This window comes from Callorhinus ursinus, unplaced genomic scaffold (assembly GCF_003265705.2).
Source record: "Callorhinus ursinus isolate GAN/ISIS: 27379988/994484 unplaced genomic scaffold, GSC_fseal_2.0 scaffold32, whole genome shotgun sequence".
Lineage (NCBI taxonomy): Eukaryota > Metazoa > Chordata > Mammalia > Carnivora > Otariidae > Callorhinus > Callorhinus ursinus.
Genome location: NW_027397094.1, coordinates 16489864 through 16504600, shown reverse-complemented (window position 1 = coordinate 16504600; position 14737 = coordinate 16489864). Strand labels below are relative to the sequence as shown.

The window sequence follows — 14737 nt, the reverse complement described above, 5'->3', positions numbered from 1 at the left end:
AGAAAGAAAGAAAGAAAGAAAGAAAGAAAGAAAGAAAGAAAGAAAGAGGCACACCCTGGGTGAGCCATGGGGGGAGGAGTCTAAACCACCTGGGGCAAGGGGTAGGGATGGGGAAGGCAGTGGAGAAAGGACAGAGCAGGACCAAGCCCAAACTTCACCTTGACCTCACCTTGAGTGTTGTTGGTGCTCTCTAGGTCTGAGGCCCCCTGCTTCTCTTTCCGCATGTTTCCCTGAGTCGTCTCTTCTACTCCATGGCTTTAGTGACAACAGTCCTCAGAGATGCTCAGCCAGGCTGTGTTTGTACAGTTCAGTGGATCTCAAACGACATTAGATCCCTTTCAAGGGCTTCATAAAAGACAGGCTCTGGCCCTTCCCTTCCAGTTTCTGATCAGCAGGTTCGGGGATGGGACCAGAGAAGTCGCATTTCAAACAAAGGCCCAGGTGACAAGAGCCTCTGAGGCTGCTGGTCCAGGAACCACACTCGGAGGATCCTTGGTATGGTCTAAAGAATCCCGTTGACTGATTGATTCATTCCACAAATATTCATGCAATGCTACCATGTGCCAGGGGCTCAAACCAGGCAAGTTTCCTGTGCTAGGGGGCTTACATTCGAGCGAGGGAAGACAACCAGTAAACAAAGCTATGTCGAGGGGTGATGAACGTTATAAAGAACAAAGCAGGGTGAGGGAAGAGGGCTATTTTATGGGGTCATCAGGAAAGGCCTCACTGACCAGGTGACATCTGAGCAAAGACCTCAAGAAAGCAAGGGAGGGGCAAGGATATGACCCTGGCCTTTCTGGCCCCATCTTCAGCTTTTTAATTAGAAAAATGTGACTCATGGTTAACATGCTTAACAATCAAGGTCATCAGTCTCTGTGATAGCTAGGTTTGGAGACAAATTCGATTGTGTGTGTGTGTGCATTTTGTTAAAAAGAAGCCTGATGCTAAAGGCCATAGATTCCATCCAGGCCAGCAGCTCCACCTCTGGGCCCCAGCCACTGATGTCCCCTCTGGGCCTCCTCTGTCCACACCGCTCTCTGCAAGGAGAGAGGTCCCAAGCGTTAAGGGGACTGCCATAGAGCCCTTATCCCACTTCTAGACAATGCCTCAGGGTTCCCAGTCCAGATGGCTCCAGCCCATTTCTAGGGCCAGCAGGCCTCTTCCCTGCCCTCCCCCACCGAGGGTCTAAAGACGAATAGGGGTGGGGGGGGTGGCTGGGACCTGGGATGTCCATATGTAAGCATCTGAGGGTCCTACTGATGAGGGATAGAACTACCATGGGAGGAGAGGGCTCTATTTGCCTTCTGGTCCTGGGTTCTGCAAACATCAGGAGCAGACCTGTCAGACTCAACCAGTTAGCGGAATGCTCCTTACCTCTGTCCAGCTTTGGGGTCCAGACAGGAGAGTGTAGGTCAATCAACATTTGTTAACTGTTGCTGGAGGAATAAGCAACTATTTAGGGCCCATGAGTCAGTAGTGGTCTCTGCATACATGAGGAATGGGGGCACGCGGGATCCGCCCCAGCCCCTCACCTACATGCACCAGCCTTGCTGGTGAAGGGCAAACTGTGTGCTGTTCACCCCTAATTTGCCTTTTCAACACACGATATCTTTTTAGGCCCAACTGTCCCAGGCCTTAAATGGGGTTTCCGATAAGGCGAAAGAAGCAAAGGAGTTTCTGGTGCAGCTGAAGAACATCCTGCAGCAGATCCAGGTGAGCAGAGTGCCAGCCCCAGGAGGGCAGTTAGTGTAGGAAGCAGATGAGAAGTGGCAAGAGGGAAGGGACAGTCCTGTGGCGAGCATTTTGTAGAAGGTTTATTGTCCTACTGCATAGCCTCAGACGCAGGGAATCAGTGCATCAAAATATCAATGCATCATTTACTAAATCCATGTGTGTACCGAGCACCCATGCTGTGTCCCATACCGAGCCCAACACAGATCAAGAAGGCCCAGTCTCTGGCCTCAGGAGCTGTCTGCAGGGGAGAGTGCACACACATGTGCTCTATATGAATGTGCATGCATGGAGGACTGGTTCACAGAGATGATGAACCCGGAAGGGACACACAGTCACGTTCTGGGTCACCGGGGGTGAGAGCTTCCACACAGGCCACAGCACGGGGTCAGAATCCTTGCTGATCTCAGAGACCTCGAAGGATTCTCTTTTAAGACCGAGACAGATCCTACAGCAAGAGCACCGTATTTTGTTTTCCTGTCTTCTGATTACAAAAAAGCAAAAGTATATATTGTAGAAATTTTGGAAAGTAGAGAATAGACAGGACTAAGAAAAAGTTCGATATCTCTCCACCTTAGGTGACCGCTTCACCATTTTGACATGTTCCTCCATGATTTAGACACACGTGTGCATGCACACAGTGTGGGATTGGGCTGTACACAACTTGTAAGCACCCCCTTTCTTCCCTTTCCCAGTCTTTCATGAGCATTTTCCATGATATTAAAAACTCCCAATGAACAAGGTTTGAATGACAATGGGTATTCCACCATAGAGATGTGCCAAGACTCATGGTACCCCTCCCCTGACTCATATTCACATTGTTTCCAATGTAATAATGTTACAGATGACTCGGCCAAGAACTTCTCTGAAATACTTCTCTGTGTCTAGCCCTGGCCAGGTTTCAGCATGTCTTCTCCCTAAAGTTCTCTGCCTCCCCCAGGAAAACGGACTGGACTATGAAGCCTGCCTGGTTGCTCAGTGTGATGCGCTGGTCGACGCTTTAACTCGGCAGAAAGCCAAGCTGCTCACCAAGGTCACCAAAGAGAGGGAGCACAAGCTGAAGGTAGGTACCTGGGTGATGACACTCTGGTCCTCATCACAGCCTCCACATCGCACATGGGGTGGAGCACACAGTAGGCACCGGGTCAATATGAGCTGAGTGAGAGAATGGATGAATGAATGAATGAATGAATGAGGTGAAGAAGGGATGAGCAAGCTGCCCCTGCACCTGCTCACACTCACGTGACTTTCCCCAAAGCTATGCTCTCCCTACAAAGCTGCAGTAAGATGCCCAGACTCCTGCTCAGGTCAGAAGTACAGTCTCCCATCTTCTTTGAGGTCCTGTTTTCTGTCTAAGGAATTCTGCCTCTCACCTTGCAGAGCAGAAGTGACCAGTGTTGGTGGCGAGGCCACACTCTGCTGAGGTCGCCAACTCAGTCCACTTCTTCAGGCCCTCTCTAGTATCTCATGCCCTCAAATGAGCAATAATAATCTGACCAATGTCCACCGTGGGAAGGGGAGAGTTTCCCCTCACAGGACACTGGGCTCCTGGCCCAGGCAGGTGCCACGAACACTCTGCATCGGCGAAAGACTGCGTCATTGCCTTGGGGGTTCAACCTATTTTATAGACATTTCCCAAGTGAATTAGGAAATAATACGTTCAAGGAAAGAAGGAATGAGTGTTGGGGATGGTCCGTGGCTTTCAAGTGAAGCAGCAGAACCCATCCATGACAGGTGAGAAGTAAGACAAGGAGTTGGTCACTGGTCCCGTGGAGAGTTTCAGACTGTGCACCTTCTCTGCTATCCAGAGTTTAGGAACAGAGTTCGTTCTGTCAGGCATTGGGCCCACTTGTTGGGAAGTGGGCCCATTTATTCCCCAGGAGAGACGGCCCATGGAGCTCAGAAGCAGAACAGCCAGAGGAGAAGGTGCAAGGTGGTCGCCTCTCTCAGGGCTTTCTCCGTGCGAATTCTCCAACTCCCACTATAGCCCAGCTGCTCTTCCTCTGATGAGAAGGTCAATGGGGGTTCTTTTCATCTCAGATGGTTTGGGACCAGATCAATCACTGCACATTGAAGCTGCGCCAGTCAACAGGGCTGATGGAGTACTGCCTGGAGGTGATCAAGGAGAATGACCCCTCCGGGTTCCTACAGGTAAGCCTGCGCTCAGGGGACAGAGACAGGCTTGGCTTCCCACCTCCAAGTCCCCAAACTAGCCGAAGTTTTAGGACAGTCCCTTCCAGGGAATTGAGTAGATATTCCTTTGCTCAGAGAATTCCAGAAGACCTACGTTCTCCTCTTGGCTCTGACTCTCACTAGCTGTGACCCTGGTTCTGTGTCCTTGTTACAAGAGGGAGTCAAATGTCATAATTTCTAGGGCCAAAATGTCATGCGTTTATGCTTCGACTTCCAGAGACCCCAGCTCAACATTTTTCCCACAAATGGGAGAAGACGGTCTTTGCCAGACAAACTGGAAAGACTGTGGTGGAGGAAGTGAGTTAGCAGAATCCACACGGCCCATTACCTCCATGTGCAGAGTCCTGCAGGCGTAGACAGATGGCCACTGCCCGCAGAGCCCGAGCAGCCTTGCTAGGGCATCCCTCCAACAGCCGGGCTGACTCAGGGCCACGAGCCGCTCTCAAGAACATGACAGTGATTCAGATGGTGGTGCGGTCCTCCATCTGTGGGGAAGATGATGAATCTCCTTGACTAGTCCCCAAGAAGGGTACACAGGATCATGGCTCCCTGGGGACACGTGCAAGTGTCGGAATGAGCAGAGGAGAACAGAGCTGGGGGCGTGATGGGGAGTTTGGAGCAGAGCAACTTGGAGGGAACACACTGTGGAGAGCGAGCTTCAAAACTCTGGGGCTATAGAAAGCACTTCCTTCAGACCCTGGGACAAACCACTGGTGTGTTTCACTTTGCAAAGGACTAGATCTAGCAAAAGCAGTATAATGAAGACTGCTTTTGCGTATTTAAAAAAGAATCATTTGCTTCACAAAATGGTTTGGCCTGATATTTTTGAACAGCAACTTCTTCTTCACATTTAGATGATTGCTCTTTTAAAATATGATTCCAACGATACAGTGCATTTTTATTTGCTCAGTGTCGTGCTGGCAGGGATCATATCTTCTCTGCCGCGGCTTGAGAGCACGTGGCTAGCACAGCCCCCCCCTCCCCCTCCCCAGCCACAGACACCAAGCCCCTCCTCCTTCCCCACCACTTGCTGCATGAATTTTCCTTTGCAAATCAAAACCCTGAACTCTGTGCTCCCCTTTAAGATCTCGGACGCTCTGATCAAGCGTGTCCAGGTGTCTCAGGAGCAGTGGGTCAAAGGCGCCCTGGAGCCGAAAGTGTCTGCGGAGTTTGATCTGACCTTGGACAGCGAGCCACTGCTGCAGGCCATCCACCAGCTGGACTTCATCCAGATGAAATGTAGGGGTGAGCCGTGGTTGGCCCAGTTCAGTCTGTGCTTCTTTCAGAAGAGGCATCCACTCTGAGGGGGCAGCTCAGGGTCATTGGAAAACAGAGCAGGAGGGGAGAGATGCCAAAGTCACAGACCCGGGTTCAAGTCCCAGCTCAGCCACCCACTAGCTGCGTGGCCCAGGGCGGGTAGCACCCCAGTCTGAGCCTGAGTTTTCCCATTTGTAAAAGAGGATTAGTTGTTTATTCAGACACTTGGTGAGTGTCTGCCGTGTGTCAGGCACTCTTCTAGGTGCAGGACACAGCTTTGAACAAGTCAACAAACTCTCCCACAAGATCGAGCTAATATTCTAGAAAAGGAAATAGTACACGAATATATCATATAATGTCCAATGGAGGCTTTTTGGGGAAAGGGGGATATTCTGAGGTGAGGATGAGGAGAGAGAATGCAATATAGGGGAAGAATATTCCAGGTGGCAGAGGGGTGGCAAATGCAAAGACCCTGAGGCAGGAATCCATTTTCCGGATTCCAAGAAGAGCAAGAAGGTCAGAGGTGAGAGTAGAATGAACAAAATGGAGGGTGCTAGGAGGTGGGGGAGAGCCACGGGAGACACAGGCTAAGGGCCAAGTAAAGCTGCATGCCTTGCACCAGGTTACAAAATTAGCAAGTGCTTGGCCAGAACCAGAGTCTATTCGAAAGTCTCTCTCTCCAGAGGCATCAAGGGTACATTCTGGAGTGGGAATAAAGCTGTTTGGTTTTTTAAAACCAAAATAGCAAAGGACAGAGTGCCACACCTATGGAATCTATGAGTGGCCAGTTGGAGCTGGGCCACAGGCCACAAAACATGTGGCCAGTTTTCCACTAAAGATGAAACAAGTGTCTTGCACATCTGTGTGCTCACTCCCACACTTGGTTTGCACCTCGGGCGAGGTTTGGAAATGCCACCTGCCCTAGGTGTGAATGAGACATGGTACTGAGGAGCAAGGGAAGTCCGGTAGATAGGGAGATGTGACAGAAGAAGGGGTGGCTCTGGAAAGGGGGAGTGTGAAAGAAGGAGGCTTGGAGCCGCTCCCAAGGCTTGATGCTGCTCTGGGTGGGATTGGGTGGTGGATTCACAGAGGAAGTGGGAGAAGCAACAACAGAGCCTAGGACGGAGAGAGGACCCTTACGTGCTTGTAAACTGAGGCCCGGGGAGTTGGCTCTGTTCAGCCAGTCCTGAGACCAAGTCTGTAGACAAGACAGGGCTGCACCCAGCTGAACCATCAGGTGCGTTTTGGAAGACAGCCCTAATGACTGGAGCCAAACTGAACTCCATAGTGTTTAGGAATCCGATGTTGCGATTTTCCCTTCAACAATTGTCAGTGTGGACTGGATTTATCTCTACAATCTCTTGAGCCCGGAAAAAGCTAGAATATAAAAACCTTTTTCCCGATCTCGCCATGATAGAACTTAGGATACATTTGATTCACATCCCTGATTCCGAGGGTTGGCTGTGGATACTCTAAGATTGCCTCTCCTTCCCGGATCTGGTTCCCTGGGCCGTTAAGGTGCTTCCGGCCAAAGGTTTAAATGTGTCTTTGAATTCTGCATGCCCCCCACCCCAACAGCTCCTTCCCAAGCCTCGGTATAAGCCACAGAGAGGGTCCACACAGGCCCGTGCGTGGCCAGGAGACATGCGGGGACACACAGCAGACCCCAGCTCTGTGGGAATCCCTCGTGGGTCTGAGACTCAAAACTAGGGATTCTCAGTGGGCAGATGGGGAAAAGGACAGCCCTTCCTTAGGGCTCCAGACACAGAGGTGCAGGGACATCTGCCATGCCTCTCCCATCCCCCAACCCCAGATTCCAGGACACGCTGGAAGTGCACGGTCGCCTGTCACCCGTGCTTGCCTTCGCCCCTGCCTGCCTTGAGAGGGAGACTCCTGGGGCTGCGAGAGGCTGGGAGTGACCACAGGTGGCCACCGTTCCTTCTGGGGGCTGGGGGCCACTGCCAGGGGGGAGGAAAGTCCACACAGGTATTCCGGGGCCCTGCGAGGGGTTGGGGCACTGAACTAGCGGTTCCTGTCACAGTGCCGCCCAGCCCCCTGCTGCAGCTGGAGAAGTGCTGTACCCACAACAACAGTGTCACACTGGCCTGGAGGATGCCACCCTTCACCCACAGCCCCGTGGACGGCTACATCCTGGAGCTGGATGACGGCGACGGGGGCCAGTTCCGGGTGAGGCCCTCCTGATTGCTTTGGGGGGTCCTAACGCCGAGGCTTCCGGACAAGCCCATGGGGCTGCCCTCAGCTCCAATGCTGCCCCCAAAGGGCACTGGCCCCAGAACAGAGGGCTGGTGGGTCTGGACCCTTGGAAGATGGGGCTGCTCTATCAAGGGCTAGGTCCGGGCAGAGGTGGCAGCCACAGAGAAAATTTAGGACAGCTCTCCTGTGAAGACTGACACAGGTCTGAGGCCGAGGAAGAGCTCAGAGAAGTTGCCACCTGCATGGATCGACTTCCCAATTCACCCCACCAGTGTAGTCATGGCTATTCTTCCACATCCTCCCAGATATGCCTGCTCGCACAGGTCCCCACTCCCTCAACGCTCTGTCGCTTCCTGCTCTGCCCGAGTCACTGATGGTTCTACCTGGCAAGGTGCTCTGCCTGTGAAGACAGACACTTGGTAAATGGTGGTTGGGTTGGGATGACCTTCTACACTCATGTTTCCAGTGATGAAATATCGTGGCGACAATAAAGGCTCTTAGTGAGCCAGAAATGGTCTTCGACTCCCCCATCTGGTAGAGACCCCAACCCAGACCCCCCCTAATAGAACTCTACCTTGAGATTTCACACAGTGAAGCTCAGGTCACTGTCAAGTTGCTTTGTGGGCAGGAACACCAAGGAGAACAAACTCTGGGTCTTCTGAGAGTTCCTCCTTTCCCTTCCTGAGGAGACTAAGACACACTGGAACAAACCACTGCCACCATAACAATTGTGACATTCCCTGGGGACCTACACCATCTAACAAATCTTGCCAAAGACCAATGTTCCTTTTGTTTCTCTCAAAGGGATTTATGCATATGTTGTTTCATTTTTTTGTTTGTTTGTTTGAAAGGTATCCTACAGGAACGTAAGACTTGGGGAAAGAACCCTTAGGAATTGTTGGGTCCCGTGTGAATATGGGCATTTAGGGAAGAGACGAGTTGGGGTCGGGTCAGCACGGAAGGGCAGATCACTCACTGGGTTCAGAACCTCAGGTGTTCTGGCTGTGCAAAGGAGCTAAGACCAGAAAGAACTCTGGGACCGGAAACCAGGAAAAGAGCCCCTGTTTCTGAAATGGGAAGAGAAGACTGTTTTAGGATGTGCAAAGAAGCAGCCACAGAATTCAAATACAGATGGCCTCTCCCCTTTGAGACACTACCACTAACAAAAGCTAGACACAGGGGCTAGAATTTATGAGGAGCTGCACGTTATAGTGGGAAGAGTGTTGGCTTTGAATGCAGGTGGGCCTGGATTTGAACCCTGGCTTCCAAATTGGTTCACTCTGATCCTGGGCAGGTTTCCAACCTTCTCCAGGTCTCCTGGTATATAAAATACAAAAAAAAAAAAAAAAAACCCACAACATTCAGGGATCATGTGAGAATTAAAATGGCTTGTCCAATGCCTGGCACATAGCTGCTATTATTAATAACTTGGAATAACAGATGAAGAGCCAACCCCCTAAACAACCAGATAGGAAAGATGTTTTAGACAAAGTAGAAACAGTGGCATAGGAGGAGGGCCAGGCTCTGCATTTGGGGAAGTTAAGAGGACAAAGATAAGTTTGAAGTGAATGGAGAAGAAAATAAATCCCTACTAAAAGATTTTTGGGGACTCATGCGGAAATGTCTCACCCTCTCAGAAGGCTGTGAGCAAAGCAGTTCTGGGGGAAGAGGGCCAAGGAGTGGAAGACGCCAACCTCAGGGGTGGCATAAGATGGGGAGGGGGTGGAGTGTCCCTCTCAATCCAAATCAACTTGACCCCACCTGTGCTTGGCCACACTTCTACCCATCACGTGTGCTGACCCTTCTTCTAAAAATATTGGTGATTTTGTTTAGTTAGATGCTTAGCTCATATCTCCTAGCTTACATTCCCACTAAAACCCAGCAAACTTCTCTTGCTCCAACCAAGAAGGAAGTGGGGGTTTCTGTACTTCCAGCCCCTTGGGAAGTCCTGTTTGACCAGCTGACCTCAACGGAGGCAGGACATTCTCAGGAGGCATGCTAGCTGGCTGCAGACCCGCCATCCCTCCCTGCCTCCCTAGGACCCTGTCACACCTCCCATCTGCACAGGCAGATGGACTGGCCAGCCAGTGGTCGGACTTTGTGCCCGACTTGGACCTGGTCTGTGGCCCTGCAGCCACTCATCCAAATTCCCCTGATTCAAGAGCTCTATTGAGGTGCTAGCTCTTTGAATGTCAACATGTTGCCAAGAGAAAAATTCCAGCTAACAGAGGCACCTCCTGAGCACTCTTGGCTGTCTTTTAGGAAGTGTATGTTGGCAAAGAGACCTTGTGCACCATCGACGGTCTGCATTTCAACAGCACCTACAATGCCAGGGTCAAGGCTTTCAACTCCTCCGGCGTCGGGCCTTACAGTAAAACCGTCGTCCTGCAGACTTCTGACGGTGAGCACTGGGGGCTCGGGGGAAGATCAGATTCAGGCACTGTGGACGAGCTTCTGAAGGAGGATGGGAGGGAACACTCAGCTGCGTAGGACAGAGGAGTGGCAGGATGGAGGGAATGCGGCAGCGGTGAAGTGTATACTTTTTCTTCCCAGCCGCTCCCTGCCCTGCTCACGGTGGCCCCTTGCCTGCACCTCCCTCCCCACAAGCCACCAAAAAGAGAGCCAGTTCTTCACCCCATTTGCTGGACTGAGAAGGGAAATGGGCATCTGAGAGGCTCAGGGAGACCCAGGGGCTGAGAATGGGTAGGACGGTCCTGGAGAAAAGGCCACTGGTCCTTGGGTATGACCTTCCTCACAGCAAGAAACGATCCCTCGAATATCTAGTGCAAGAGCCCAGATCTGATGGTTTACACACCTAGCTGCAACCTTTCAGGTTTCTGGCAACAAGAGCACATCAGCGTTCGTGGGATTTTGGTCATCTGAGTCCTTAGCAGGGAGTGATGATATAAATAAAGAACATGTTCCAAAAAGCATCTGCCCTGCTAACCCAGACATGCCCCAGCCTTGGCTGCAGCGTCCCGGGATGACGCCGATCCTGTTTATTGTCATCGTGTATCTTAGCACATCCGCTGGGCGCCCTGAGGAAAATGTGACACACCTGGTTAGTCTCCCAAGGATGGAGGGGAGAAAGGGCAGGAGCAGATGCTCTTGTCAAGGGCACAACTGGGGATGCTTTACTGAAAATGGTGCAACCTGCAGGCTCATTTTAGAAAGCACGAAGAGTTCACCAGCTCTCTGCCCGCAGGGGCCCCGTGCCCTGGAGAACAGCAGTTCTTGCCCTGTGCATTGTGGTCATAATTTCAGAGTAAGCACCTCACTTCCCACAACCTGAGGGATTGGAGAACAGAGGAGGCCACTCAATGGGCTGCGAAACAGGAGGATAAAGCTTGGTGACTTTGGTCACATCACTTCACCCCCCACCCCGCCCACTAGGTGGGGCCATGGATATCTACTTCCTCTTTAACTCTCAGCAGTGTATGGAACGTAAGGGAAGGGTGTCGGAGACCAAGACTCCATAAAATGCATTTAGATTTGGGGCTCTGAGGCCCGAATGTCTGCATCCCTTGGCGAGGTTGGGTTCCTGGGATTGAGAACCTGGATGAACACAGATCCAAGAGTGTGTGTGTGTGTGTGTGTGTGCACGCATGTACATGGGAACACGTGTTGTGCCTGGGTGTGAATCACACAGGAAAGAACATTCGATGCTGGATGCCAACTTTCTGATAGATGCAAATGAATCTTTCTCCCAGGCCGGGTTAGAGACTGCTAGCCAATTCCATCCCTGACTCTGGTTCCTTCCTTTCCAGTGGCCTGGTTCACCTTTGACCCCAACTCTGGGCACAGGGACATCATTTTATCCAATGACAACCAGACGGCCACCTGCAGCAGCTATGACGACCGGGTGGTGCTGGGCACGGCGGCTTTCTCCAAGGGCGTGCACTACTGGGAGTTGCACGTGGATCGGTATGACAACCACCCAGACCCCGCCTTTGGGGTGGCCAGGGCCAGCGTGGTCAAGGACATGATGCTGGGCAAGGATGACAAGGCCTGGGCCATGTACGTGGACAACAACCGCAGCTGGTTCATGCACTGCAACTCTCACACCAACAGGTGCGCCATCGCGGGCTGTTTGGGACCGAGGACCCTGTGGGGACCGTGTCCCCGCGGCCATTCCCAAGCTCAGGCATCAGGAGCAGGGGGAGGTGTTGCAGCTACTCGGGTGTCCAGTGTCCAGGCAGAAGTGAGTGTTTGCCTGCAGAGCCTGCTGCAGAGACTAGAGCAGCCCCAGGGCACTGCCTTGACAGGACACTCCGCAGGCCCCATGACCCCAGTCCATCGGCTGTCGTTTCCTTCCCAGTTCTGCTCCCCTTTCATTTCCGCACTGGCAGCCGGGCCCGAGTCTCCCCACGGCCGGTGCCCTCACGGCTGTGACCAGGTCTCTACAGAGGGAGCAGGTGCCATTGTCCAGGCACTGGACCTACCCGGCCCCTGAGCGGGGCACAAACCACAGAGGAGCCCAATCCAGACCCACCAGCTCCGTCTCTACTCGCTTAAACCAAACGGGGCCCAGATACGCTTCCCATGGGAGGAATAACGGGGAGCATTTATTGAGCTTACTTCGCGCCGGACGCTGTCTGAAGCACCTGATTTACGTGATCTCATTCAGTCCTCACAACAGTACTAAAGTCATTTTACAGAGTATATGAAGGGCTTAGGTTAAACAAGTGTCCCAAGTCACAGGGCCACCTCGCGGCGCTGTCAGGACTTAGCTCAGGGTCCCGCCACCGCTTCTGTGTGGGGTTGGGGGGCGGGTGAAAGCCCCGGGTAGGGCGCTGCGGAGGGGAGCCCCAGCGGACCCTGGGCGCAGGCAGCGCTTGGGTGGGAAGCAGGTGTGTGCGCCCCGGACCGGTCTCTACCGCCACCCGGCGGTCGGTGTCTGAACAGCCCCAGGGGCCGGGCTCCAGTTCCTTTTCCCCACCTGCAGGACCCGGTCCCCCGGGGGTCCAAGGACACCCCCGGGGAATCCTGCCCTCTTGGGAAGCGCTTTTCCGGTCAGCGCCCGAATTTTCCTCACGCCCTTCCTCACGCCCTTGCTCTCTGGCCGGCCATCAGCCTGCAGCTGATGAGCTCGGGCCTCGTCTGGAAAAGGGTAAAAACGGTTTTCTTGTCAGAGTGGAGCAGCTGGAGTGGAGGCGGAGACCTCAGCCCTCAGCTAAGGGAAGGGAGTCTGAAGGACCCCCCTTCCAACATGGCGAGGAGGCAGGTGGGCCAGGGCCCCGCAGCACAGTGCCTCTCGCTGATGCTTCTCGCGGGGCCCTTGTGAATCCCCACCACCGCCAAATGTGGGGTCAGGGCCGTTTATTGAGAGCTTCACAACTCAGCCCCAAGGCTCCACTGTTGGCGACTCAGATGGGGGGACTTGATTCCGGGTTCAGCATCTGTCCCCCGCCGTGCACGGCCTTTCAAGAGTCCCTGGGAGGTTTCTGAGATGAGCTGAAGGCCGGTGGACCTTTTGAAATCTCCCAAAGACCGGCCGTCTGCCCCTTTGTGGATCTCAACATCCTCACTGGTTAAAGCTGTCAAGGGCGCCAAGTTAGTTCCTTTCCTTGGCAGGTGAAGGAGCCTTCCCTACCCACGCTCCCCGCTCCGGGTTTTCAGGTGGGACCCGCTCATCAAAACCCTAAAACTCCCTGGGGGTCCTGGTCTCAGGGACTGTGTGAGGATAAAAGGAACTGAGTAAGCCGGTTCCCTCAGGGTAAGGAAGCACACGCGAAGGGGAAGGCCTTGCTGTGTGGCCCTTAACCGGTGAGTGCGCTTCAAGACAAGTCTCATAGCCCAGAAGAATAGCTCCCTGCGTGGCCGCGGGGGCTGTGTGTGGGTGAGGATATTCCTAGCATCCTTTACGTGACTCTTCTGAGCCATCACCTACGTCCCGAGCTAGGTGTGCTGATGGGGCTTCCTGGGGCTTCTCTTCCCAGGACGGAAGGCGGCGTGTGCAAGGGGGCCACTGTTGGGGTGCTCCTGGACCTGAATAAGCACACTCTGACCTTCTTCATCAATGGGCAGCAGCAGGGCCCCACAGCCTTCAGCCACGTGGACGGGGTCTTCATGCCGGCCCTCAGCCTCAACCGCAACGTGCAGGTACTGCGTACCCTCCAGGCAGGAGCCCCTCTGGCGGCTCCCCTCGGGGTTCGGGGGGCTTCCGAAGTGCACTTGGGCAATGTGGGCTATAAGGAAGCTGACTGTTGCTACCCACCACCAGCCCACCTTCCCTGGAGATGGTCTCTCCGGCACGATCAAGTCTTACGTATTCACTTGAAATAAGCAGAGGCTCTACGGTGGCAGCTTGTGGAGACACAGTGGGAGGGAGGGGGGAAGGGACTGGAGTGGGGAAGCCGGCTGGGGTTCCATTTTCTGGGCAAGGTGCAATGGAGGCACTCGGTGAGCAGTTGGGAGGAAATCAGTGTGCCCCCTGCCCGGCTTGAGCCGATGGCCAGGTGTGGGCGGGGGCCTTCCAGGCGTGGCTCTCCCCTGGGAGGAGAAACACAGCGGAGGGCTGGGAGAGACCAGTCCTAGGGGCTGTGAGTCCCCTTCTGCTTCCTCCCACCCTTCTCTGCACCCTCTGGCTCCCATATGAAGCGGGCAGGAAAGATGTCCTGTTAGATCTCAGGGCTGGGCCGTCCTGGGGGAGGGCTGAGGAGGCCCCAGAAGGACAGAGACAAAATGGGAGCCCACGAGGGTGTGAGGGAGGAGGGAGAGTAATGTGGAGGCAGCACCCTTGGTTTCTAGCAAAGCCCTCCCCCCTCTGGGAGTCCTGCTCTGTGGTGCCCACTGGCTCTGAATATTGACAGGTCTGCGTCAATCACTAATGGATTGATTTGTACCTCCACTCATTCACAGGAGGGCTTTGAGGCAGCCTGAAATATGGGCTGTCCTCCCACAAGGGTAATAGAACAGGTGCCAGAAGGGAATGGGGCGGGGGGCCTGGAAAGAAAGCAGAAACAAATATACAACCGCGAGAACCGTATACCTGCTGCAACAGAGCATCAGCCTCGTCCGGGCTCCTGGCCGCTAGGACAAAGTGGGTGATCCGGGCACAGACCAGCTCCTCGGGGCAGACTCGTGGACGCTGCATGAGTGATACTGAGCCACACAGTAAACAGCACAGCACACAACAGAGTGGGCCCCTATCTGTGGCGACCCACTGTTCTACGGGAGCCCTCGGGGTTCTCGCGGTGGCATCCCCCACCCTCACTCACCCTGTCTTCTTTTCCAGGTCACCCTGCACACAGGACTGGAGGTGCCAACAAACCTGGGGCGGCCCAAGCTGTCAGGCAACTAGCCTCCCAGCTCTAGCTGCTCACTGGAATCTGGGAAAAGC

The 14737-nt window shown here is 53.7% G+C and overlaps 1 protein-coding gene across 3 annotated transcripts in view; it reads left to right on the top strand.

The window, feature by feature from the left end:
• TRIM67 (tripartite motif containing 67) overlaps nucleotides 1–14737 on the top strand; it is a 46175-nt gene extending 31438 nt beyond the window's left edge. For 2 of the 3 annotated variants that reach the window (XM_025850901.2, XM_025850900.2), the window contains 9 exons: nucleotides 1618–1713; nucleotides 2672–2794; nucleotides 3772–3882; nucleotides 5010–5169; nucleotides 7223–7368; nucleotides 9658–9796; nucleotides 11163–11466; nucleotides 13335–13497; nucleotides 14633–14737. In XM_025850901.2, coding sequence (XP_025706686.1) covers nucleotides 1618–1713; nucleotides 2672–2794; nucleotides 3772–3882; nucleotides 5010–5169; nucleotides 7223–7368; nucleotides 9658–9796; nucleotides 11163–11466; nucleotides 13335–13497; nucleotides 14633–14698 — 1308 coding nt within the window. In that variant the 3' untranslated portion in view covers nucleotides 14699–14737. The remainder of the gene's footprint in view (nucleotides 1–1617; nucleotides 1714–2671; nucleotides 2795–3771; nucleotides 3883–5009; nucleotides 5170–7222; nucleotides 7369–9657; nucleotides 9797–11162; nucleotides 11467–13334; nucleotides 13498–14632) is intronic. The other variant, XM_073878939.1, reaches the window with a different exon arrangement.